The sequence below is a fragment of the Orcinus orca genome, chromosome 4, assembly GCF_937001465.1.
Source record: "Orcinus orca chromosome 4, mOrcOrc1.1, whole genome shotgun sequence".
In the NCBI taxonomy this organism is placed as follows: Eukaryota; Metazoa; Chordata; class Mammalia; order Artiodactyla; family Delphinidae; genus Orcinus; species Orcinus orca.
In genome coordinates, this window is record NC_064562.1 from 82,821,284 (window position 1) to 82,848,132 (window position 26,849).

Genomic DNA, 26,849 nt, shown 5'->3' on the forward strand with positions numbered 1-26,849 from the left:
TCGAGTCTCTTTCATGAGTTGAACTTTCCACCGATACAGTTCCACGGTTTGGTGTAACGATATGGCTTGTCACTCATGTGATAAAGCACATGGCTGATTACCGTGCTGTAAAATAAGGATAATAGACTTTGCTCGGTACTGAAGACCAGGAAGGAAGCAGAGAAGTTTTTCATCTTGGTAGGTTTCCCTCATTCCAAAGCAGACTGCAGGGTGAGTAATCCTGGAAAAACAGACACAGGTGAGGCCCAAGTGAGTACACATTTTCTGACAAATCAGGAGGGGTTCTTTCTTTAAAACTGTGGCATAAATGTAATTTTACACTATAGCTGTTTACCATTTTGGTAGCTACATTTTGCCCCACTGTCTAAGAAATCAAACATCCGTGTAAATTGACAATCAAGGCAAGATAACTTTCCTGAATCTTAAATTGAAAATTAAAATTTCTGCTTATTTGCTATTAGTTTTTACATAAGTTATTTTGAATAAGTCAATTTTTCTTTCTCCAGGCATTATGAAAAACCTACGTCTCAGAGTCGTTACCATGGTTATAGGTCTTTATTTTACTGACACAATGACAAACCCATCAAGAAAAAGTATTTTATTCAATTCCGAGTGCCAATGGAACGGATATCTTCTGACAAATTGTTCTTTTGCTGGAAAGCATGAAATACCTGTGGACATATCACAGATGGCAGCCATAGTGGACGTAAGTTCCAGTTTCTTTAGGGTTCTCTTACAAACTCACATGAAAAAAGAAGAATGGAATATAAGACACCTGGACCTCAGTAACAATCTCCTATCGAAAATAACCTTAAGCTCTCTTGCACATTTTCGTGCTTTGGAAATATTAAACCTCAGCAACAACGCTATTCGCTCCGTGTCATTGGATCTACTCAGTTTCAAGTCCTTGTGGGTGAAACGCCAGAGAGGCAGCTTGAGAAATGGGCTTCCATTTCTAAAGTTGCTCATTCTTCAAAGAAATAAACTCAGTGACATTCCCAAGGGTAAGTACAACTTTAAAAGATGGACTAGACCAAGAAACCATGAGTATGTGGAGAGCTAATGTTTTATGTCAATAAGAATTCCAGGTTTGTTTTCAGTTTCAAGGAAAGAGCTGAAAGTAAAGCAGTTGGATCAGAGCAAATATAATAAAAGGAGTTTCTTAGTGGAATTTTAAGTTATAATATGTGGAATTTAAAGTCAATGTAATTTAATCTCCCATTGCTATAACTTACATTAATCTTATATGGATTTGTCAAGAGATACTAGGAAGTATTTAAGTACTAAATAATAATGTGTGATTTTAAATTACCTACTTTGATTTATGTATTTTTTTTTACTAATTACAGAAAAGCACTGAAAAATAAGTAGTTCAGATACTTTTAATATGTAACAATGCAAATTAAGTGTTGCCATATTTATAATTTTTATTTTTACAGAATACATTTTACATCTTCTTATCTGGTTTTCCTCCAAATGTAGACTACATATATGCTAATATTATATATAAACTTCCTTATTATCAAATCAAAGTAGGACTCCTTATCAGAACTCCACATACCCTCCTATTATAATAAATTCTCATCCATTCCAACACTCAATAATCTACATTTTGGAGTTCCTTAACTAATCCACCAATGTTTTATTTAGAAAATGTATCAGATTCATAAGCCAGAGCTTCCTTTTTATATTCAGGAGTGCTAGACAGTTTCCTTTCCCTGTCTATTTTCAGTCTTGGTCACTCTTTGCTAAGTACTTACTTTATATAAGATCTTATGCTAAAAAAAGAAAGTGTAAGGATTTTCTCATTTTTCTCCATCTCAAATTATGCATATTTAGTTTTTCTCATTTTCAGTTCTTTCATTTCATGCTTTTATTTTTTTGTTTTTTCATTTATTTTTTGCTCTTTCTCCAGTATCTTGTTTTAAGCATAATTTTGACTATAATAGCCTGGCAGGTGAAGGGACTACTATTTCAGTCACCACAGCAGCAGAATTGTGTGAGAAGGACAGGAGTGGTCTCTCCCTGAACTTTCCCATAAAAGCAGTGTATAGTATTTTCAGTGCAAAGTGTAAACTAATTGTGTTTTATTTTATGATTTTTATCATATTGTTCTTATTACAAAAGGAATGCCTGTTTTTTGTAAAATATTAGAAATTAAAGAAAAATTTAAAGGGAAACATTAAAGTCCCTCATGTAATATGTATTCTTCAAGTTTATTCTTTATGCCTACATATATATTTTTCTTTCAAAATTGGATTTACTGTCCATAATATTTCATAACATAATTTTATATCACAGAATATTTTGAACATCTTTACATAATTAAGCAATCTCATAAATAATATTTTAAATAGTTGAATAATTTTAATATATTATAATCTGTTCAATCAAACAACATTTAGATTATTTCCATTTTGTTTGCTATAACTCTGACGAACATCATTAAAGCTACACATATCCACATGATATAACTGTGTTTTCTAACTAGTATGGTAGATGTGAATCTCAACCCACAAATTCAAGTGTACTAGAGATATAACCTTCTACTGTTTATAACTCAGCACAGTTTCTGATTCTGAGCCCCCATTTTGCTAGCGTCAGTTGTGGTGGGATGTATGGGTACTTACACTTAACATCAGTTTTTCATGGGCTTTCCTTTATCTTTTCCTAGATTTATACCGCAGCTCTAGAATCTTATACCCTGACAAGGCATCAAAGTGTGTGTGTGTGTGTGTGTGTGTGTGTGTGGTGTGTGTGTCCCTTACCCCCTCTAGCCAGAGAATGTTTCTTTTCAGTCTTTCAGTTTGTAGAAAATTCTTACGTGCTTTTGTTTCTTCAAAACTCTCTATCTAGATCTAGAAATTCCTTTCCTCTAAAGACTCAGGCCTTTGGAAAACAAAAGCCAAAAAGACTTGTAGTCGCCTCTGCTCACCTCTGCTTTCTGCCTTGCCATGTGCCTCCCCTGGAACAATTAACACAGAGCTTTTACTTACTGCTTGAACAGAGAGAAAGGACACAAGGAAAAGAGAGACAGGTAAAAGCTTAATATGTCAAGATATTATCCCACCATAACAGTAGATAGAGAAACGCTGACTATATCTCCTTAAGGCAGATGAATTCTCCAGAGCTAACTGGAGGTTAGGATGAATACATTTCATTTAAGGACCAAATATCCCTATAAAATGCAGATGCAGTCCCATCCTCCTTTCCCAAGTTAAACTTCTACCTCCCAGAATATCAGGAAATATGTTAAGCTTGCAAAGGAGGGGATAAAAAGATGTGAAATGAGTAAATCCTTTATCTGAAATTCTAATGGAATTCTAGCAAATAAAACCATGGAGAGATGAATGAAACAGATTGATGATGGAGGTCCACTGTAAGCCCTGAATCTAACTGGATGTAATTCAGAGTTCTTTTCTCCATAGCATTTTGGGGTTTGTTTTCCTGTAATCATCATACACTTTCAGTTCTTATTAGGGACTAGAGTCCCCTCTGGCGTCCTGTCCCATTTTATGATTCTGTGACTATGGCTGGGTAACTCTGACGTTGAAATCCCATTTTCGAGGGAAAAAGCTGGTAAGAGAGGTGCTCCCTGAGGTGCCATCCTACTCCTGACCTTTGTTCTTTTTTGATTCCTTTATCCTACGCCTTTTTAAAGGAAATGTCTAGATAATGTAATATTTACTCAGAACTGTGAGGATTAAAGGAAAGACGTATCTTAAGAACCTAACTTAACACAGTATTTGGCATCATAAACAGTAGCTATTAAAATGTGAAAAGTACTTCATAAACTTCTAAAGTACTTTGCAAATATTAGTTCTTATTACTCTTGGCACAAATTGAGAATAACAGTCTTTTAGAAACAGATGATAAATTTGTTTTTGTCCGAATCTCAAGTTATCTTTTAAAATGTTAAATAATTATTGCAGTAGATGTGACTCCTAGCCCACTATAATTCATAAGCAGAGAATCATTTGTATCTATTTACATAGGTGTTTGCACTCATCTAAAGATAATGATTAATTAGAGATTTCTCAGAAAGCAGCAGTCAAGCAATTGGCCTATAGCACCTTTATAAATCATGTTTCACATATCTTAATATGGTGACAATTTATAGAGCCAGTGAAAAGTTGCTTTGACTGTGGAAAGCCCATTTTTGTAAGGGTGAAAGATCACATTGACTAACCAGCTCAGTGTCAGCTGATTTCCTTTCTTGCTGCTGATCATCTGTGATGTTACCAATAAGCTTCATGTTGGGAAAACACCCAGAGGAGGTACTGGCCAATGCAATTCACAAAACAGAAGCCAGCCATGAATTTAACCTTCATGACCATATTCCTCCCATATTCTTGGAGTACAGCATTAATAATGGAAAAATCAGTTTTAAAAAATTGAGAACAAGGGGATTGGTCTCCCGTTAAACTATCCCACTTTCATCAAACAGTATTTCTGGAGTGCCCACAAAGTGCCTGAAAATGTATCAGCACCAACATCTTACTGAGTTTCCAGTTAGGTTGAAAGACCAGATGTGACAGCCTCACATTAACATACTAAATTCCAGAATCCAAGAGATAAATATGTTGTCAATGAGATGAAATAATACCTGATTTTTGAAACTGGTGGAGGAGAAAAAAACATAACCAGCGTATTGTTGAAAAAAAAGTATATTGTACTCTTCATTTGTAGGGAATTAAACCTTTCATCCTGATTACTGTTTGGATTATGGAAATACCAATAACCAATGTTCTCAAAACCAATTCAGGTTCTAAAGTAACAAAATGAATGTATATCATTAAGCTAAGAGGTCAAGGTCTTTGGCTCACTTATATAAATTTGACCACATTAAGGGGCTGATTTTATGACTCAAATATCCAGGATCATTCCAGACTCTATTCCAATTCCTAATACTCTTTGAACTTGAAGCCATAACCCTTGAATATCATCATTTTATGTTATCAGATTATCACATTTGGGAGACCACTTAAGAAATTCAGCGTCCAAAGGAATGTTTCTAAGATGGTGTAATGTCTGGGCATGCCCTCTGTGGCCTTTTTTTTCTCCTAGACACTGAGATAATTTCTTGGAAATAATGAAACTGCCTCTGGCGTTCTAAATGCAAAGGCTTATCAAATTCCTGCCTATGTGATCATCAGAAAGCAGTTCAATAAATAATCCCATCTCCACAAAAGCGCCTCCATATGCCTCTCCCAACATTTGACTCTCTCAAAGCATAAAATGTACTCTCTGATGTCCAAGCCCCAGCTCTTAATGCGCCTCACAACCTCTTTCACTCACCTGAATACTCCTCAACATTGATTCGCCATGCAAAATATGTAAAAGAACATATTCTCTTATTGAGAAACACAGCCAAGTGTCATAGAAGAGTTTACCCAAATTTTCCAACTCCATCTTGAGAGAACGCCAAACAAAAAGGTCATTTGCAGGACTCCACTAGTTCTCTTAATAACATTGAACCTTAATTCTCTAAAATTGGAAGTAAAAGGAAAATCTTCACATGGGAGGAGTAACTGAACTTCACAGTCTTAATTCCCATGTGCAGAAGTTTCCCTTCTTCTTGGGGATCTTAGCTTGATATTAAGAAGGGAATCAAATAAGAGGATATTCTTATAACTCTCCATGTTCAAAATCCCCCCCCATGCTTGGGCATGTTCTGGTCCCACTCTTCCTAGTTACTGTTTTACTTTATCTTTTATACGCCTTGTATTACTCTATTTGCTTGTTTATTGACCTTAAGCAAGTCACTTAACCTATAAAAGCTTCCTGGTCCTTATCTTTAACTGGAGATAGTGATATATACAGGGTTGATGTGAGGGTTAGAGATAGCATTTGTAAAAACTATAACACACAGAGTGATGACATATATAAAACATCTCTCATTGTACCTCGTACATAACAGGTGCTCAAAAAGTGTTAGTTCTCCTTTAGGGCCATTTGATCAGCCTGAGTATCTAATTCTGTTTCCCATCCTAGTCTTTGCTATAATAGTCATCACCTCCTTGATTTCTGGTACAATGAGTAACCGAAGGTGATTTTCATTCTCTTTCTACAACTGTTCAGAGTTTGTATAAAGTTCAGAGTGCTCACCAACAATCTTGCACTACAGTTCATACTTCTGTAGGCCTGTATAATGTTGGAGACCCCTGATTCTCCATGTTCTGGGTGCTCTGGTCTGTCCTCTGGCTCTCTGAACCACACTGACTTGTGAGACCATCACCACTATCAAGATAACTGTCCATCACCCCCCAGAATTTCCTCATGCCTCTCTGCAGTCGAACTTTCCCACCCATCATCTCTCCCCTGCCCAAGTAGCCACTGATCTTCTTTCTGTCACTATCGATTCATTTGCATTTTCTATAATTTTATATAAATGCAGTCGTTCAACACATTCTTTTATTTTTGATGTATCTTCTTTCATTCAGTATAATTATTTTGAGATTCATCCATGTCGTATGTATTAAAAGTGCATTCCTTTTTATTTCTGAGTAGAATTTCATTGTGTGGATACTCTCATTTACCTGTCAGCAGACACTTGGGCTGTCTTTTTTGGTATTATAAATAAAACTGCTAGCTAAAGGGATGGAGAAAGATTCGCCATTAGAGAAACACTAATCTAAGGAAAGGTGGAGTAGCTATATTAATTTCAGACAAAGGAGACTTCAGGGATAAAGAAAGCACTACTTAATGATAAAGGGATCAGTTCTTGAAGGGGATATAATAATTCTAATGTGAATACACCTAACAATAGATTGTCAAAATATGTGAGGAAAAACCTGACAGAACTGTACAGAGAAGTGAGCAGATCTGTTACCAAACCTAACTTGTGTCTGCTGGCCCGATGTGCAACAAAGCCAATCTACTGACACCGGGTTGTGGTGAAGGAAAGCACAGACAGCATTTACCTCAGGGCGCCGAGGAAGGAGAACAGGCAACTCATGCTCACATGGCCTGAACTCCTCGATGGTTTTCAGAGAAGAGTTTTTAAAGACAGGGTGAGGGAGAGGGTCACAGGGTGTGTGATCTGCTCATGCGTAATTCTCTGATTGGTTGATGGCAAAGAAACAGGGTGATGTTTCAGGAATCATCAACCTTCTGGTTCCAACCATGGGGTCTATGTGCTCATGGGGTCAGCATGCAGTTAACTTCCTCCACCTGGTGGGGTCTTAGTATCTGCAAAATAGCTCAAGGCTATGACTCAGGATATTATCTATACCCTTGAGGAGGAACTAAAGGTCTTTTTGACTTTTTTTTATAGCTAAACTATTATTTTTCTTAATTGAAGTATAGTTGATTCACAATGTTGTTCCAATCTCTGCTGTACAGCAAAGGGACTCAGTTATACACTTATATACATTCTTTTCTTATATTCTTTTCCATTATGGTTTATCACAGGATACTGAATATAGTTCCCTGTGCGATACTGTAGGACCTTGTTGTTTATCCATTCTAAAGGTAATAGCTTGCATCTACCAACCCAAAACTCCCCCAGTCTGTCCCTCTCCCTCCCCCACTCTCCCTTGGCATCCACAAGTCTGTTTCTGTTTTGTAGATAGGTTCACTTGTGCCATATTTTAGATTCCACATATAAGTGATGTCACATGGTATGTGTTTTTCTCTTTCTGACTTACTTCACTCAGTATGATAATCTCTAGTTGCATCATGTTGCTGCAAATGGCATTATTTCGTTCTTTTTTATGGCTGAGTAGTATTCCATTGTATATATGTACCACATCTTCTTTATCCATTCCTCTGTCAATGGACATTTAGGTTGCTTCCATGTTTTGGCTGTTGTGAACAGTGCTGCTATGAACACAGGGGGGCATGTATCTTTTTGAATTATAGTTTTGTCCGCGTATATTCTCAGGAGTTGGATTGCTGGACCATATGGTCATTCTATTTTTATAAACTATTATTATTTTGTCTTGCTTGACTGTTTTCCTTTGTTTCTACATTTTGTCACTTCTGTGATTGAATTTGCTCTTTGGAACTTGGGGAAGCCCTAGGAGGCTAAAGCTTTTCTACAAATGAGAGGCCAGGGACACAGGGGTCTGTCCCTGAGAAGGCCCTGCAAGGTCCAGCTCCATTTCAAATCCACTGTTACAGTTGGAGATTTCAACACCCCCCCTGTCCATTGATAGAGACCAAACTAGACATGGTCTCCCTCTCCACTGAACTCCTGGGGTACTTATTCAATTCAATTAAGTACTAGATATGATAGGGACCATGAGCTCACATCCCTGTACAGGTCAGGCAATTATCATGAAAATGTTGAGAAACTTCTTTCATATCAGCTTCTGTGTTGCATTTTTTTCTCAAGACCCATACATTTGCATATTAAAACACGTAGGAATATTCTTCAGTCCAGAAAGAAATGTATTTTCTCCAGAGCTTATATTCAAAATATTTAACAAGAGGCCTTTAGCCTGGGTTCCCAAGTTGGATGCCTTCTGGCTGTAAGGATGAAGCAGAATCCTGCTGGGGGTGGGAGGTGGAAGGGAGAATAGACTAAAGTCCCTAGCGCAGCGGGGCAACTCACAGCGGCTCAGCAGCAGCTATTTATGAACCAATATGGAAGTATTTCTCACCAGCATATGCCGGCTGAATCTCAGCCTTGGCTCTCTCTCTTTTTTTTTTTGCGGTACGCGGGCATCTCACTGTTGTGGCCTCGACTGTTGCAGAGCACAGGCTCCGGACGCGCAGGCTCAGTGGCCATGACTCACGGGCCCAGCCGCTCCGCAGCATGTGGGATCTTCCCGGACCGGGGCACGAACCCGTGTCCCCTGCATCAGCAGGCGGACTCTCAACCACTGCGCCACCAGGGAAGCCCTCTCTCATTTTTTTAAACATGCAGGCTTCTTGGCCTATCCTTTGTCTTCCTATTTTTGATAGAGACATCATATTCTTCTATAAGTGCATGCCCCATCCATAGCAGGCAGCCCTCATTCAGCTCCAGCCAAATGTCTTGTGCCGGTTGAGATTTATTTTTCAAGAAAAGCTAGAAATGTACATGTTCGTACTGAATCTTTGATGTTGGCTCAACAACTTTTAAATCTCTGTGCAGGTCAAACACTGTGACTTCTAGCCTATTGAATGTATATTATATATTGGGCATTACAAGTGTTCACAAAGGTGTGAATTCTGCCCTGAAAGGACAATCATCTGATGGAGAGGCTGACAAACAACAATTATTTTACAGTCAATAGTGGGGGTAAAACTGCTTTAAATAACTAATAACTTTTTCTTGTGTGTGTGTCTTATCACGCAACCAGACACAAAGTTTGTCCGCTGTCTTTGTCCTCAGCACTAAGTACCATGCTCATAATATTTCGACTGAGTTGTCGTCCTTGTGGTCTCTTGCTCAGTCTGTACAGCTGAAATGAGCAAATGAGAACATAGATGTGCAGCCATTTCATTTAGGTCATCATGTCTCTGCATAATTAGTCTTACAGTAAGTACTGATAGTTTGCAGATAGTAGACAAGGAATAAACCCTTCTGGAATTGAACCAACCTGATCTGCTATGTAGTAGTTTGTTAAAGACGCAGACTATGTGTGAGAACAGAGCAGAAGGAAATGTAAAACTGCAGGGCTTCCACGTGAGACTCATATGGGAACTCAGATTTGGAAGACTGCTACGGCTGGTACATCATTCTCAACCTTTACCTTCAGTGCCAGATGGGCCTCGTGGTTACTTCTGGAATCAAGTGAAATACAAAGGCAGAGACCAAAACTCAATTATATTATTCTGCCGGAAACTAAAACCTCTAGCTCTAACATATTACCTATGAAAAATATAAAAAATAGTTATAATATCAACGATAAGTAGTTAAAGGATACAGCTACAAAATAGAAGGAGGACATCTTAAAAGGGGAAGAATTCATCCATGTAAATAAAGCATCAAAACAACTTTTTCCTCTATAACCATAGCAAGGTCATCCAGTTTTACCCATAGTTCAATCAAATAAGCAAGTATCATATTTACCGTTTCATTCAATCAAGGTTAGATTTTTGATTGATGCTTTTATTATAAAATTAGTACATGTTCATTCAAAGGAAGAATTCAAAAGTGTATAAAATCGAAGCATAGTTTCACCTCCCTCCGCCATCCTACTTCTAAGTGTAGCTACCACTGGTAGCTTAGTTCATCTCCTTCCAGGCCTTCTTCTCTGCTCGCTTGAAACATGTGTGTATGTTTGCATGTGGCCTTTTTTTCCCAAGAACATTGGAATTATACTCTACTTTCCTGCAACTTAACTTTTCCTTCCTGTTCAGTTATTTCAGGTTGATCTATCCCATTCTCTTTTAAGACTACACAGTATTTTGTAGTATTGATATAGCCATCCTTTGCCTATTTCTCTGTCGTGAGCCATTTAAGTTGTGTCCAGTTTTCCACCATTACAAACAATGCTGCAGTAAGTACCACCAATTTATATTTCAAGTTGCTTTTTAATTTTAACAGGGCTGTGGAAACTGAAGTCATTACAGAGTTTGGATCTGTCATTCAATGGGATAACGCAAATTGGTTTGTCTGATTTTCATAACTGCCTGCAACTAGAAAGCCTCCATTTAAAGAGCAACAAGATATTCAGAATTCATCCAGAAGCCTTCAAGGACCTAAAAAAATTACAGGTTAGAAAATAGTGTTTATAGTATTTCTAATATGCAGAACTATAGGCAATTCTATTAGAAGAATACTTCCATTGAAGAGTTTCTTCATGCCCAGTAGTACTGGCTACCAATCAAAAACTATAAGTCTATTTTAAGATGCCCCTAAAAGAGCTGAAGTCTCTCTCTTGCCTCAAAAATCCAAGGCCTCAGTAGTGGACATGAATGTGGACATTTTATTTGAACATGTAGGCTCAGCAGCAAGGATTGGTTCATTATTTTTCCTAAATCTAATTAAACCCAACTCCAAGCTTCCACTTACCAGTTGGCAAGAAATTAAATCTCGGTTATTAGCAAGCCTCCCTCCCTGAACTACAAGGTCAGTCAAAGGTCCCTGGGGTTTTATGCAATTTGGGACTATATGGGCCTAAATGGGCTCTACACCCCATAGAGCCCAGGACCACATGGGCCTCTGAAGGCCAAGTGACCCTGATGCTTCCACACCAAAATTGGGCACAGAATGATACAAATCATAATGATATCAACTCATCCTTGCATCCCACTTACCACGTGCCACACGCAGTTCTAAACATCAGAGCCAGGTTGGGGGGATCGACGTCACATTTTGGAGGCATGGTGCCTGTCTCTCGGGCACCCTGCAGTGAATCTCACCGAGGTCCTGACAGCTGGGAGTGTGAGTAACCCCTAGAGCCCTGCTCCAGCTTTGGCAGCTTCGGCCCCTTCTCCTCCTAGCCCCTTCCTCCTCTCTCCTCCTCTATGGGGAGATATTGTAGAATCTCCCCTCAGTGCTCCTTTAGAAACACCAGGACCTAGAGATGGCTTAGGCGAAGCTTGAATCCCCTGTCCCCGTAACCTGCACCACACACCCCCATTCTTTATATAGGCCAGTGTCATCCAATAAAGCATAATGTGGGCCACACATGTAACTTTAGATGTTCTCGGTAACTAGATTTAAGAAGTAAAAATAAGCAGGTGAATTTAATTTTACTAATATATTTTGTAACCCAATATATCCAGATAATATCTTTTACACATGTAGGCAATGTAAAAATTATTGAGATATTTTCCATTCTCTTTTTTCATACTAAGTCTTCAAAGCCCTGTGTGTATCGCTGATGCTTGGTATCCAAGGGGATTGGTTCCAGGACCCCCATGGGTACCAAAATCTGTGGATCCTCAAGTCCCTTATGTAAAATGGCATAGTACTTGCGTATAACCTAAACACATCCTCCCATATACTTTAAATCATCTCTAGATTACTTATAATAATACAATGTAAATGCTATGTAAATACAATGTAAGTGCTATGTAAATAGTTGCCTGTGCAGGACAAATTCAAGTTTTGCTTTTTGGAACAGTCAGCATTTTTTTTTTTTTAAAACTATTTTCTGTCCATGGTTGGTTGAATCTGAGAATGCAGAAACCACAGATATGGAGGGCAGACTGTATCTTACCCTTACTGCACATCCCAGTTTGGACTAGCCATAGCATAGCTGCAAGACAAATGCCCAACCTCGCCCCTGCCCCTTTCAACCGGAATGGCCCTCCAAGCCCGTCCTCTCTCGGAGACTAGTGACGCAGTGGTGAGGGAGGTTGACTCTGCAGCCAGCTGCCTGAGTTTAAACCTAGGCTCTGCCCCTCGCCAGCCACACGATCTTGGGTAAGTTACCGAATCACTCTGTGCCTCAGTTTTCTCATCTGTAAAAGGGAGGTAAGTTGTTTCCTTCTTCATAGAGTTTTGTGAGAATTAAATGTTTTAATCCATAGACTGTGCTTTGAACAGTAGTTGGAATACAGTAAGCCCTTTATAAATGTAGACTACGTAGAGAAATTCTAAAGTGGTTGCGACGCCCTACTCTTTTTTTTTTTTTTTTTTTTTTTTGCGGTACGCGGTCCTCTCACTGTTGTGGCCTCTCCCGTTGCGGAGCACAGGCTCCGGACGCACAGGCTTAGCGGCCATGGCTCACGGGCCCAGCCGCTCCGTGGCATGTGGGATCCTCCCAGACCGGGGCACGAACCCGTGTCCCCTGCATCGGCAGGCGGACTCTCAACCACTGCGCCACCAGGGAAACCCAGCTCTACTATTTTAACATACAAATCTGATTGTAAGCTTTCACGACAAGGGCCTGGCCCCTGCTTGCCCCTCCAGCCTCATTTCAAGCCACCCTCCCCTTGCTGACTGCATTCCTGCCTAGTTTTCACCCCAAGGCCCCCCCTATTGCTGATCCTTTTGCCTGGAAGAGCTAACTCTTACTACTCCTCAAGGAAGCCTTCCCTGGGTCTCCAGATTGAATTAGTTTCCCTTTATACACAGGTATAGTAGACTATGCTTTTTCCATATTGCACGTATGGAAACTGAAATTATTTCATTCCAGGTATGGTTTAGCCATTAATGCCTATATCCCCATAACCCTTCTACCAGACGGTGAGCTCTTTGAGGACATACATCATGTCTATTTCGTTTTCTAATGCTTAACATATGTCCAGTACATACCATGTATTTACAAACACTTGTTGAATAAACAAAGGAACGAACGGCTAGATAATGATCATGGATAGGTGTATTAGTTACCTATTGCTGAGGTCAGCAATCCAGGCAAGGCTTGCCTAGGGCCTCTGCTGAAGGTGTCTCAAGAGGCTGCAGTCAAGCCACGGAGGGCAGGTGGGCGACGAGCAGGCCCAGGGGCCGGGAGGCTGCAGGCAGTGGCGCTGTGCCCGGCGCAGCCAGAGAGGCCCCGAGATGCCGAGCAAGAGGAGGTACAACGTGTGGCTCCCACCGGCCCGGATCAAGAAGATCGTGTAGACGGATGAAGAGATTGGGAAGGTGGCGGCGGCTGTGCCTGTCATCCTCTGTCGGGCGCTCGAGTTTTTCCTGGAGTCACCGTGGAAGAAAGCCTGCCGGTGACCCAGTCCTGAAACGCCAAGACCGTGACCACATCCCACCGGAAGCAGTGCATTGAGCTGGAGCCGCAGTTTGACTTCTTGAAGGATCTGGTGGCATCCGTGCCTAACATGTAGGGGGATGGGGAAGACAACCACATGGGTGGGAACAAGGGTCCCCTCAGGGGCCGGAAGCCAGGAGGCAGCAGCCGGAAGAATGGTGGGATGCGAAGCAGAGGCAAAGACAAGAAGCTGTCAGGGACAGGCTCACAGCAGGAGGATGTCTGAGGATACAGATACTGACGGGGAAGAAGAGACACCACTGCCCCCATCCCAGGCCAGCCACCTCCCTGCCCACTTCCAGAGCCCCCCTGACACCCTTCATGCCCTTCACCTCGACTCTGCCTCTGCCCCCAGCACCCCACCCCCTGGGCCCCTCAGCACCTGAGGCAGAGGATGAAGAGGATTACGACTCCTAGCGCCCTCTGCCCCCCAGGCCACACCCGCTTTTAGCTGGGTTTAGTTGCTTTGGGGGAGAGAGAGAAGTTAGAGCTGTTCTTAAGTTTATTATCGGATGAATGGATAAAGAAGATGTGGCACATATATACAATGGAATATTACTCCGCCATAAAAAGAAACGAAATTGAGCTATTTGTAGTGAGGTGGATAGACCTAGAGTCTGTCATACAGAGTGAAGTAAGTTAGAAAGAGAAAGATAAATACCGTATGCTAACACATATATATGGAATTTAAGGGAAAAAAATGTCGTGAAGAACGTAGGGGTAAGACGGGAATAAAGACACAGACCTACTAGAGAATGGACTTGAGGATATGGGGAGGGGGAAGGGTAAGCTGTGACAAAGTGAGAGAGTGGCATGGACATATATACACTACAAACGTAAGGTAGATAGCTAGTGGGAAGCAGCCGCATAGCACAGGGAGATCAGCTCAGTGCTTTGTGACCACCAAGAGGGGTGGGATAGGGAGGGTGGGAGGGAGACGCAAGAGGGAGGAGATATGGGGATATATGTATATGTATAGCTGATTCACTTTGTTATAAAGCAGAAACTAACACACCATTGTAAAGCAGTGATACTCCAATAAAGATGTAAAAAAATAAATAAAAATGTTTAAAAAGTTTATTAATAAAATAATAATAAAAGGGGGGAAAGAAGGCTGCAATCAAGGTGTTGGCCAGGGCTGGAGTCTCACCTGAAGGCCCAGCTGAAGAAGGATCCACTTCCAAGCTCATGTGGTTGTTGGCAGGATTCAGTTCCACGTGGGCTACTGGGCTTCGGGCGCCATTCCTTACTGGCTATCAGCCTAAGCCTGCCCTCAGTTCTGTGCCGTGTGGACCTCCCCACAGGGCAGTTCACAGCATGGCAGCTCGCTTCAGAGCCCGAAGGAGAGAGCCTGCTAGCAAGAACATCACAGTCTTATGGAATGTAATCGTGGAAGGGACATCCATTGCTTTTGCCATGGTCTGTCGGTTAGAAGAGAGGCACAGGTCTTGCCTATACTCAAGGGGAGGAGATGACCCAGATGGTGTGAATATGGGGGTAGGTTATTGGGGACCTGTCTGCCGTCGTAGTTATCAGAGCAGACGAGAAAGTCCACTTAACTTGGCAGTGCTCTCGGTTCACCACAAACAGGCCGTCAGATTGCCTGGGAACCTCATTTAGCATATTGTATACTGATTATATTTGTATGTGCAATTTCCCTATGCCTGTTTTATTTCCTGTGCATTTTCATTGTGCTTTATAAGTCTTCTGCAGCTCACAGGTCATAGATGCTACAGGCAAACTAAAAAACAAGCCCAAGAATGTTCTGAATCATCTGTAATCCTAAATTACCTGAGCCGCCCAGAATCATACAATTTCTCCTTCTCTATTAACCCTTCTGCCTGTTCAGCAATAACTCTAAAAACTTCTTTGGGAACATGATGAGCATATTTGGTACCAGAAAGTCGAATATTAACATGGATGTAGTTGGGTTTTTTCCCAGGAGACGTATTTAATACTTGCATTTTATATTACATGTCTTTCCACGTGGAAATCTTTTCAGAAACCAGATAGATTTCTCAAAGCATAAATTCATCATCATGTGGAGGTAGAATGAAATGTTTCACTGGCATTTCAAATAAGCATTCCTTCTCCTCTGCCATTCTTCTTAGAGCAGTGATCGTTAGCAACATTATATGCTTCTCCCAATCTTTCTATAACGTACATTCCTTTCAAATGACAGTGGATGGCCACTTCTTTAGCCAAATTGGACTATTCTGTTTTAATCTTTTCTCAGAAATGATTCCTCCTGCATCATTTGATTAGCTCTCTGTCCTCTCTTCTGTGTTGCTTTTAGTTTCATGATTTATAATGTAACAGGGGCTAGGATGGAAAAAAAAAATGCAGACATGCACTAAGAAGAAAAGACCCCAAAAAACATTAGAATATTTCACCCTTTTGTTGAGGGGGGGGTACATAGAAAACTATTGATCCTAGTCAAGGCCAGGCCAAAGCAAAGTTTTGTGGGGGTTTCTTTTTCCTTCCCGGTCCCAGTCTCCTACTTCCTATTTTTGACAGCCTTCCCTTGGGAGTCAAGAGGGCTTGGTTACTCAACAGTGCAAAGGTCCCCCTCACTACTGAGTCTTGGTTATGGTGCTGTTTGAGTGTTTGTCTGAGTAAAAGCTCTTCTCAGGAATTTAGATAACCCAAGATACCAGTGCTGCCTTTTCCCTGATGTTTATTAAACAATTGACCTGAATCACATTCAGCCTCCATGGATTTCATCCATGGCCCTCTTTGTTACTTTTCAGCAAGGTTTGCGTTTATGATTTTCTCCCAAACCCCATGACCCCACTCTGGTGGCTCACGCTCCGGGCCTCCTCTTTGCATCCCTTCACTCCAGTGCAGTGGGAGCTCAGGCTCCGAGAGGCTGTGTTCTGGAGTGGAAGGCACACAGCTACGGAGCCAGATCAGATCTCAGCTCTGCCATTCACTCATTCATTCATTCATTCGTTCATTCCTCCATTATTTTCTGCGCACCTGGTACCAAGCCTTAGGAGTAGGGATTATATGGGATATACTGTGACCTAGCCCCGTTTCCTCCTCTGTAAAAAGGGGGAAATGACAAAGTTGTTGGGAGGACTAGACATAATGCATGTAAAGCACCCAGGAGGATGGCTGGTACACAGCAATGCTCTGCAAATGGTAGCTAGAGCTACACCTAACTATGCTGTCCTGGCCACATCACACCACTGCCATATCCAGCTTCACAGATCCTACTCTGTGTTTTTAGAGTCACTGAATCCTTTTTGTTCCCCAGTTTCCCCTTCATTTCTGATGAGACTAGGAAAATTAGTCATTTTGTTTATACTGAATAGCCATGGATGCAGAGAAATGTACTATTACCTTTAAGATAATACTTGATGCAAAAGAGCTCTCTTTGCCACTTTCAGTCAACCACAGTTCTTCTGGGCTCTCTGTCCTCATCATCCAGTATCTCCTGCCACGTTCAAGATCACAGTGCTTCTAGACATTCGAGACCTGCTCTCTAATTCCAGACCTTGACAACAACGGGGAGTGTAGGTTATATTGAACAGTACAAATCACAGTTCATAGGAAAGAAGGAAGGGAAAGTGATTGGGCATCTAATACAGGCACCATACTTAAAGTTTTCACATACATTTAATCCTCAGAACAACCCTGGGAGGTAGGCTCCTTGAGAGTCAACAATTTGCCAAGTCTCACAGAGTCCTTAGGGACAGAGCAGAGAATTAAACCCAGTATTCTGACTCTGAAATCAGTGCTAAATTCACATGGCTTCCATAGAGATATAGACAGTATCTGTAACTAGTTTATTTTGTCTCCAAATGTCTTTATTCACAGACTGTCCTAAATTTGTTTCTTCTCAAGCAGGTTGTAGACCTCAGCAACAATGCTCTGACCGCCATTCTGCCGATGATGATCGTGGCTCTGGAACTTCCCCACCTGGAGGCTGACTTGGCTGTTAACCAGTGGCAGTGTGACTATAGCGTGGAAGTCTTCCAAAATGTTATTTCTGAATCCTGGAGAAAAAAGTGGAATGCAATTTGCAACAAGTCTATTGGTAAGTCAGTAGTGCCTCTTCTCTCAGAAATGGTTCCATTTAAACAGAAAAGAGACATGAAAAATTTAGTCTCATTTGAAACAATGACAGTCCCCCCAGAAGCAAGAGTGCTGATCTATGGCATTAATCATCCTTGGGCTGTATCACAGAAAAATCATTGGTACCTAACTGTTCTCCTCAGTTCATGAACGAGTTTCTTCACGTGGTCAGAGAAACCTAGTTCAGCTAGCTCAGAAATCACTGGCTTTGGTCAAAACCAGAAATTTCACAAAGAGAGAATTTTTCCGTAAAGCCCCAAAATGTCATATTTTTATCCCAAATATTAATAAAATAACTGATCAAAGAAAGGACTTCTAAAACTTGAAATATAATTATTTAAAATGCTGGCTAACCCTCTGAAAGTATAATCCTACACATACACAAAACACACATATTTCAAAAGTATATTTTTCTTTGATTTGTTCCCTGCCACTCTCCCAAACTGCTAGAATATGTTACTGCAATTGAATATTTTGGAAAGCTTCCCCCACCACACGCACACTATTAACTATCTTGGCTAATTCTCAAACTCTTAACTGGGGGAAAAAAAAAAAAAGAGTCATTTTTTAAAAAGTGAGTCCTGGCCTCTGTTCTATTCAGGACTGCTATTCAGTAGAGACATGGCCACGCTTACCAGGTTTAGGAGAAATCCATGAAGATTAGAGAGAAGTCTTAATGGTGTCAGCCACACTTGGTTCATCGCCCTGTAAGAGCCACACGGGCATTCCGAGTGTGGAGGGCAGAATGTCAGGAACCAGCAGAGAAACCCGAATATTTTTGCTGTTTGCCAGCACCGAGGAATGGTGAGGAAATGATATAGCAAACACAGGTGTGGCCAAGGCAGATTTTTGCAGAGGGTTGATGGAATGTTCTCGTAAATGTGCAGTAAGTAAGGGAAGGCTGTGGAGAAAGGAGGAGCAATGTGGCTGTCCCTACAGACTGGCTTCCTTTCTCCTGTGGGCAGCAGTCAGTCAGGAAGCCTAAGAAACACAGTCTCCCGGGCCTGGGAGCAGCAGACCCGAGCCTGAGAGCCTCATGTAAGCGTGCACAGAGCCTGACACATGCTGTTGGCATCGACAACCAATCAAGCAATCAGTCAGTAAAGTTGCTAATCGTGTAATACCCACTTTAAATCTAGCTAGACGAGGACTGAGGACTCACAGATGCTTTTTATTTATTTATGTTTTTTTTTTTTGCGGTACGCGGGCCTCTCACTGTTGTGGCCTCTCCCATTGCGGAGCACAGGCTCCGGACGCGCAGGCTCAGCGGCCATGGCTCACGGGCCCAGCCGCTCCGCGGCATGTGGGATCTTCCCAGACTGGGGCACGAACCCTTGTCCCCTGCATCGGCAGGCGGACTCTCAACCACTGCGCCACCAGGGAAGCCCACAGATGCTTTTTAAACCACTGGAATCTCATTCCCGTGTCAACTCAGCGTGTGCTTTTACCCCCACTCTCAGGGAAGGAGAAGGCATACTGGTGGACGCCCACAAGGCGCGTGTCCAGAGAGAACCACCTTCCTCGCACTAATCTGAATCATACGAAAAGCCTCGCGACGAGCACAGCTGAGAGGCCCTGGGAAGTGCGCTTTTCCACTCTGCGCAAGAAGGACCCTGCGGGCTCTGACACCAGTGACAGGGAGAGGCGGCTGCCAGGAAGGGTTAGGAGCACCGGGGATGTGCAAGCTGCTGGCAGAAGGGAGGACGCTTCCCAGGACCTGGTCCTGGCCGTCTGTCTGTCAGTGTCCATCACGTTCTTCGTGGCTTTCTGCCTGGGGGCTTTTGCGCGGCCTTATGTGGACAGACTGTGGCAACAGAGATGCCGGAAAAAAAGTCCAGGTTCAGGGAACGTGTATTCAAACCAGGGCTTCTACGATGAGATCAAAGCTGTAGGGAACATGGAGCAGCCAAGGATGGATCTGCGCCAAACTTTCCACGATCCAAACCTCTGTGAGAACCAAGCCCCACCCGCGGCTGTCACTCCTGCGAGAACGCTGGCGCCGAGCAGAAAGGAGGCTGGCGGCGGGCAGGGCGGAGCACGATGCGGGGACCACACCGGGGCAGGAAGCGGGAAGGATAACGCGCTTCCAAATCACGGTGCGGCCCGGCCCGTTCTCCGCGGATGGCCGAATGCTGATGACACCCAACTCATGCCGGCGGGACACGACTGCATCTACAGGTATGATATTCCTGGAGAAGTAAATTATGACACTGTGGCCGGGGAAGGTTCCCTCGGTGAGCGATCAGTGGGCATCCCTGCCGTGGCTGCCAGGTTACAGACAAGCCCTGGCTCAATCTGTAAGGATTCCAACGAATTAGGCCCACCCATCCCCAGGGAAATGACCACGCCTCTCTCCCAAATGGTGGCTCGTACGAAAGCTCTGAGGACTGGAGAGAAGGAGGGGAGAGGGGGCAGTCCACACTTCCCTTCGGAGTTTTCTAAGGACAATGTGCTAAGCGCACAGCAGCAAAGGCTCGAGGGCGCCGGTGACGAGGAAGAGCCCCTTGCCCACTACGGAGCGGCCACGCTCAGTGACCCAGGAGCCACGGACCCGTCCCCACCCATCTCCACTCCGGGGTGGGGTCATGACCTGCCTGTGACTCCTGCTAGCAAGGAACTAGCACAAAAGGACACGTCTGACGCTCAGTACGAGCTGGACACAGATTCTGACGAAGGGTCTTTATTTACTCTAAGTTCAACAAGTTCAGAAGACTGGAGAAGTGTGGCTGAAGCAGAGGCACGTGGTGAGGAGAACTGCAGAGCCAACGAGCCCCTGGGGGTTGAGGACTCGGGGGAGAGGAGGGACAATGTCGTGTCATTAGAGAGTCTTGAGGACAGCATCGCCTTCCAGAAGATTCTGGGGAAATGTGAGAATCAGGAACATCATTCTGGAAAAACTCTCACTTCTGATCCAGACTACGGTTTGGACGCGACTCATCCGGAAAGTGGCTCTAACACCAATATATTTGAGGATCCGTTGACCTTGCCCAGGTCACCGGGCAACAGTCCTTGCAGTGATGAGATCCCAGGCATGTCCATTGACGACTATGTCACAGCTCTTCAATCCAAGGCAGCAGAGTGGCAATGCTCACTTAGAGACTTGGAGTTTTCAAATGTAGATGTTTTACCACAAACGCCAACATGTTCTGCTGAAGTCCCCTTAGATCCTGATGAGAGTGCCTGTGGTGAAGGAGATGCAGGCATTTGTAAATATGAACCTTACGTTCAGGGAGTAGACACAGCTCAAAGCAAGATGCCTTCCAAGATCGCTGTGGGGAAAAACTTAAGACCCTCACGACAAGTTTCTGAAGAGGACAACATGAATGGGCACTGATGAGGGGTTCGTGTGTCCTCGTGAGGACAGTGATTCCAGAAAGGTTATGAGCCAAACACAGTTATTACACTCCTCCGGTGACGAACCAGATCTTCAGTGTGAAAGGGGGTGGGGTGGTGGGAGGGGTATTTTGAAGATGGTGTCAAGAGCCAGGTACCACTATGACAGATGCTTCCAAATGAAACCAGTTCACTAAGAACACGGGAGCACTTCAGTGACAGAGACTGGGTTCAACATTCAGAGCCGAATCAGTGAATTTGATTCTCTAAATTCTTCCCTATGTTTAGTTAATTCTAATATAAAACTACCATTCACAAGACATAGATCATTTAGGCAGGAAAGCACTGAGATATTTGAACATCAAAGGTTCCAATTAATAAATTTTACATTAAAACTTAACACTGATGATGTTGCAGTTAGGAAAAGATGATTCTAATTTTTATACTCAAATGCAGACCCAGAGAAACCTGATGGTTGTTGGCTGTCTATAAACATGTTCAAGTCCCTTCAACATTCACATTGAAGAACGGAAACACCACCCTGCTGCTCCCTCAGAATACCACCTTCTTTTCTCCTTTATAGCTAGGCTTCTCCAAGGAATAGTCAGCAACTGTCTGTTGACACACCAGCACACCGTGGTCAGGTTTCAGCTCACCGTTCCTTTAACCCATGCCAGTAGAGGTCACCAACAACCTCCCATGGGACATGCATGGACTCTTCAGTCTCATCAGGTAAAACCTCTGCAGCTTTGGACACTGTCGGCCACTCCCAACTTGACATTCTTTCTCTGTAGTTTTGTGACACAACTCTGTAAAGGTGAGGATCCCAGCAGGACCCAGACGGCAAGAAACAGGGATGACTAGAGAGAGTTTAGTGAAAGGACCATTTGGAAAGAACCGGACAGGATGAAGGGAAATTAGTAAGGGAAGGTGAAGGACCTAAAGGCTAGTAATATATAGGGGAAAGCCTTTCCCACACTTAGGCCTGAAGAGACAAGGGGAATTGCAGCTCCGGGTGCACAGCAGGAGCTGTGGCCTTTGGTAGAGGAACACAGCCACCAGGAATCCATTGTCCAGTAGGAGGAAGCCACGAGAATCACCACCTGAACTCTCTCCTCACCCTCCAGCCTCCCAGGGGCTGACCTCTGCAAGCCAGAGGGCAGTCCACAGCGGTCAGCCTTCCAGGCCACAGAGCAGGACAGAGAGGGGGAGAAAGTCAATTTGGAGAAGAGATTTGGGCAAATAGGGACCATACAGCACGTACTTGCTTTTGATTCTTCTACGATTCTGGTCACTCTCAGGCTCCTTCTACCTCCTCTTTCTGTGTTTGCCTGGTAAATATCTACGTTTCCCAGGGTTTGGTCCCGGACCTCCTTGTCTCCTCACTCAATGTCCTTTCCCCATGTGAGGTGTCACTTGTCATGGCTTTTCCACCATCACCTAATTGCTGCTGTTTCCTGCTTCCGTATCTCCAGCTCTGAAATCTTTCTGGAGCTTTACACTCACCTCCAGCTCCCTGTTGGATATCCCCGTGGGCACTTCTAACCAAGCAATGCCTATGCCTACAGTGAAACTCAGCAGCAACCCCTAATCCTCTCCATCCACCCAGTCTGACCCCCGAGTTCCATTTCACTATCTGCTCCATCCAGAAACCCAGGAGTCTTCCTCTCTTCACTGCACTGAGTGCAGCCACTTCTGGCCCCTCAACATCTATCAAGTCCATTCCATCGTCTCGGTCCACACAGCCCCAGCTTCAGCTCTCACCTCGACACTCCCCCCAGATCTGTGACGACAACACACCAACTGGTCTCTTTACCTCCAGTCCTACGTGCCTTTATTATCCCCAAGCTACAGCCAGGGGGGTGGTTCCTAAAACCCAAGTATGATGATGTGGCTCCCCTGAGTAGGGTCTACATGGCTGCAGGCTTTTCTGTTTTTCTAAATCACCGCGTAACTCCCTGTCTCCAGACCTTTGCCCACTTCACATCTGCCTGAAATGCTCTTAACAACCCCACCCAACAAGCCCACCCAAACAAGCCCCCCTTTAGCTCAGCAGATCCTACCTGGGTCCCAGCCTTAACTGTCACTTCCTCACGGAAACCTTCCCAGACCCCCTAGACTAAGTTAGACTTCCCTGTTGCACACTCTTTCCTTACACAGGCATTGTCCTTCTCAGAGGAGAGCTTATCACAAGCAAGGTTAAATAATTGCTTGTGTGATTATTGATTTAATGTCTGTCTGCCCCTTCTCTACCCCTACTTCTGTGAGAGCAACAACAACAAAAATGTGTCTTGTCTCCTAAAGGCCTGGCATTTATTAGGTTCTCGATAGATGGATTTATTCAATAAATGAATGAAAACAAACTCTTTAGTGTGATACACAAGGATGTCGGTGACCTGGCCCGGCTTTCCATTCAACTTTCCATGTGGCATTTATCTCTCTGTGCCCTCCCTCCTTCCTGAAAGCCACAGTTACAGACACACCAGACTATGTCACCCCACCACGCCTTGCCCACCTGCTCCCCACATCTGGGGGCACATCTGGCCTCTCTGCTAAGCCCTGCCTCATCTGCCTGGCAAATATCTCTGCTGTTTTCGAGACACTGTTTAAGGTCACCTCCTCCATGAGCCTTTCTCGGCTTATTCCACCCAAGTAGAACAGACCACTTCCTTCCTTCCTTCGGCCCCCACTGCACTGCTATGCATTATGGGGAAAACAAAGTTTCACGTGGTTTGATTGAGATCCACTAGAGACTCTTCTATGGGCCAACATCCCACTTCTGGGTGAAGTTCAGTGCCACCCTAGAGTCTAGGAAGCCGAAATACCATCTCAGAGTTAGCAGTTACTTTATAAAGTGAAAAATGACTATTTCAGCAGCACTGAGAAAAAAGTATAGACAGTTTTGACTATTTTTGTTTGTTTTTGTTCACACTTCCAAAACAAAAGCTTCTGGTAATGTGGCATAAACATCACAGGCATTGCAGTTTAGTAGCTCTGTGTCTCAGCAAGCACTCGTAAAAACAAAACTTTAAAACCCCTCTCAATACGCCTTGCTGTAGGCTTGGCTAACACGGCTTGATGGGAGTGAGATTTGAGGCCTGCTACTTCCAGATTTCCAAAATGTCTCACCTTTGGGGTCTGCCCCCAAATTGACTCAGGCTTTAAACTACCTAAGTTCCATAGATCTCCTTTACCCCAATTTCCCCCTCTGTTGTAGTTTCACTTATTTGGATTATGTCTCTAGTTCTATTTTTACACAAATGATCTTTAAAACATCACACTTTTCATTAAGATAAGTCTTTTTGCATTTCTTTAGCAGAGTAACTCAATTTTTTATCAGCCTAACAATTCCATAATAGCATATTTTCATCTAAGAAACATTCAAAAAATCCCTGGCATAATTTACCTTTACATGTTGCTAAAACTATTAAATACAACTTAGACTAATGGCTGCAAACCCAACATATGAAACATTAAAATCTTTTCTTTTTTGAAGAGCAACTAGTGCCACATTTAATTTTCTTTTTAATGTTATCTTCTACCCTTCAGGTTCAATAAAGTCAGTTTTGGTTCATGTTGACAAAATTTTCCCCTAACCCTCTAGAATGGTTCAATATGTAAGGCCTCAGGCCTCTCCCTCACTCCTCAGGAAAGATTCATCCAGTTCTTTTCAGTGGCCATGCAGGGCAAAGGAGAAAATCCAGGGAGTAACAACCAGGAATAACCGCTAGAACCACCAAACGGCAAATAAATGCAAGCAAAGAGATATTGCCATATTTCCAGTCTATTTGAAAGACAAAATCCATTCAACTCAAAGCTACAAGTTTTCTTTGAAGTACCTTCAGACCCAAGGGAGATGCAGGTGAGAGGGGAAGAAGGGGTTCCTATAGCCTGTGAATTTCACTAGTGCTTTATACTAGATTACTATGTCATCAAATAAAGTAAGTGGCAGGCCACAGACTTAACAGCAGGAGGGCTCACGAGCCTATCCACTAATAAGTAAAGGGGAGAGAGTGCCGTCTTTCTGTTGCCTGAAAAATCTTATATTCATGAGAACTTGAGGGCAAGAACTGTGGCTATCTGAACATTGTTTCTGCATAAACTTCAGCCAGTTTATATTTTTCAAATGTTCTACTGCTATCTGAAAATTCTAGGTGATGTGGGCAATGAAAGTGTTAATGAGTTTTAAGGCTCTGTGGACTCTATAATTTAACATATAACAAATGTACTTCGGTTGCCAGAATGAACAAGGACATCCCGAACCTGGGCTAGAAATCTTTTCAGTCTTTTGCCGACAAGTATTTCATCTGCCTTTGTGTGTCTATGTATCTGCAATCCTGAGGCAATTCGTACGCTTAAACATAATAACATCTTTGCTCCTTTGAATAAATATAACACGTTACTTGAAAAGAAAATTCTCATTATTTTTCTTTGAATACCGTTATTGACTCTGGCTTTTCATGACTCAATATGTTGTAATTACCATAATTTTTTTGTTTTATTTTTATTTTTTGATACTCAAATTGTTGCAATTTGGTCAATGCATCCCCCTTTAAGCTGGTTTCTGTGTCCTTCTTCAGAATTTCTAAAGCATCATTACTTTCTGGCTATAAATGTTCCAAGTCAGCCTAGACTATTACCCCAAGAATGGAATTAGCTTCTCTCCAAGGAGACCTGCCTTCATTTAGTGGAGAATAAATAGTTCTGGTTTGTCTGCTATAAGGTGAAGTGTGCATTACTGAAAAACCTCACATTCTACAAAATCGCACATTAAAAGTCATGGGGCTTATGGGATAAGTAAAGTTGGGGAGGGCTTCCCTGGTGGTGCAGTGGTTAAGAATCCGCCTGCCAATGTAGGGGATACGGGTTCGAGCCCTGGTCCGGGAAGATCCCACATGCCGTGGATCAGCTAAGCCCGTGAGCCACAACTACTGAGCCTGCACTCTAGAGCCCACAAGCCACAACTACTGAAGCCCGCGTGCCTAGAGCCCGTGCTCCGCCACAAGAGAAGCCACCGCAATGAGAAGCCTGCGCACTGCAACAAAGAGTAGCCCCTGTTCATCGCAACTAGAGAAAGCCCGCGCACAGCAATGAAGACCCAACACAGCCAAAATTAAATAAAATAAATAAATTTAAAAATAATAAAGTTGGGGAGACCACTCAAAATAGGCAACCTTGTAACCAAAGGACTAAGAAAAACAATCACTGGTACCTTGGAAATCACCTTGGACCACCCAGGCAGGCAGCTAGACATGCCTAGAGGCTACACCAGTAGACATTAAAAATTCACATAAACATTGAGTGGCAATGCTGGCCACAGTTTAGTTAGAGCAGAGCTTGGGGGTGGGGGTGGGGGTGCTGGGACAATCCAGCCCAAACCATCTCCAAGCCAGGAACTTCCCAGGCACAGGAGCCAAAAGTGGTACAAGGCTGGGGTGCACCTCTCTGGGCCTCCCCAGAGAGCCCGATGCAGGTGCTCATTTTCAATGTTCACAAAACACAGCTAAAGGATTCCTACTCCCAGTACAGCACTGAATTGTGGGATTGTTTTCTTTCCTGCTGAAGGTTCCAATTCTACTCCTCCTCTTCTGGCTCCCCTTGCCTAGAAAAAATCTGATATGATCAAACTTGACTTCTAGGTTAGACTGACATCATTCTTTAATTGCACATGAACTAATTCATATGGTAGAAACATGCTTTGTGAAACCATCCATTTCTTCTCTCTTTGTATATGCAGGGTACATTGAGAGGTGGAGACTATTCTCCCACCTCCTCGAATCTGAGCTGACCTGTGACTGCTTTAACCAATAGAGTACAGCAGAAGCGACACTGTAGGACTTCCAAGAT

General features: G+C 43.0%; 1 protein-coding gene and 1 pseudogene across 1 annotated transcript; both read left to right on the forward strand.

The window, feature by feature from the left end:
- Window positions 1-25,417, forward strand: LRRC66 (leucine rich repeat containing 66). Its single transcript, XM_049709148.1, has 4 exons — window positions 1-1,004; window positions 10,481-10,650; window positions 17,442-17,631; window positions 19,130-25,417. Exons 1-4 carry the CDS (start codon window positions 512-514, stop codon window positions 21,001-21,003), a joined length of 2,727 nt encoding a protein of 908 aa, XP_049565105.1. The 5' UTR covers window positions 1-511; the 3' UTR covers window positions 21,004-25,417.
- Window positions 12,326-14,559, forward strand: LOC101272086 (dr1-associated corepressor-like; annotated as a pseudogene).
- Window positions 25,418-26,849: the final 1,432 nt, after the last annotated feature.

Bases quoted from the DNA above. Each gene is read 5' to 3' on its own strand.
- LRRC66 (XM_049709148.1), top strand. From the start codon at position 512: ATGAAAAACCTACGTCTCAGAGTCGTTACCATGGTTATAGGTCTTTAT. The intron at 1,005-10,480 runs GTAAGTACAACT...TAATTTTAACAG, and splicing joins ACTCAGTGACATTCCCAAGG to GGCTGTGGAAACTGAAGTCA. The intron at 10,651-17,441 runs GTTAGAAAATAG...CTTCTCAAGCAG, and splicing joins AGGACCTAAAAAAATTACAG to GTTGTAGACCTCAGCAACAA.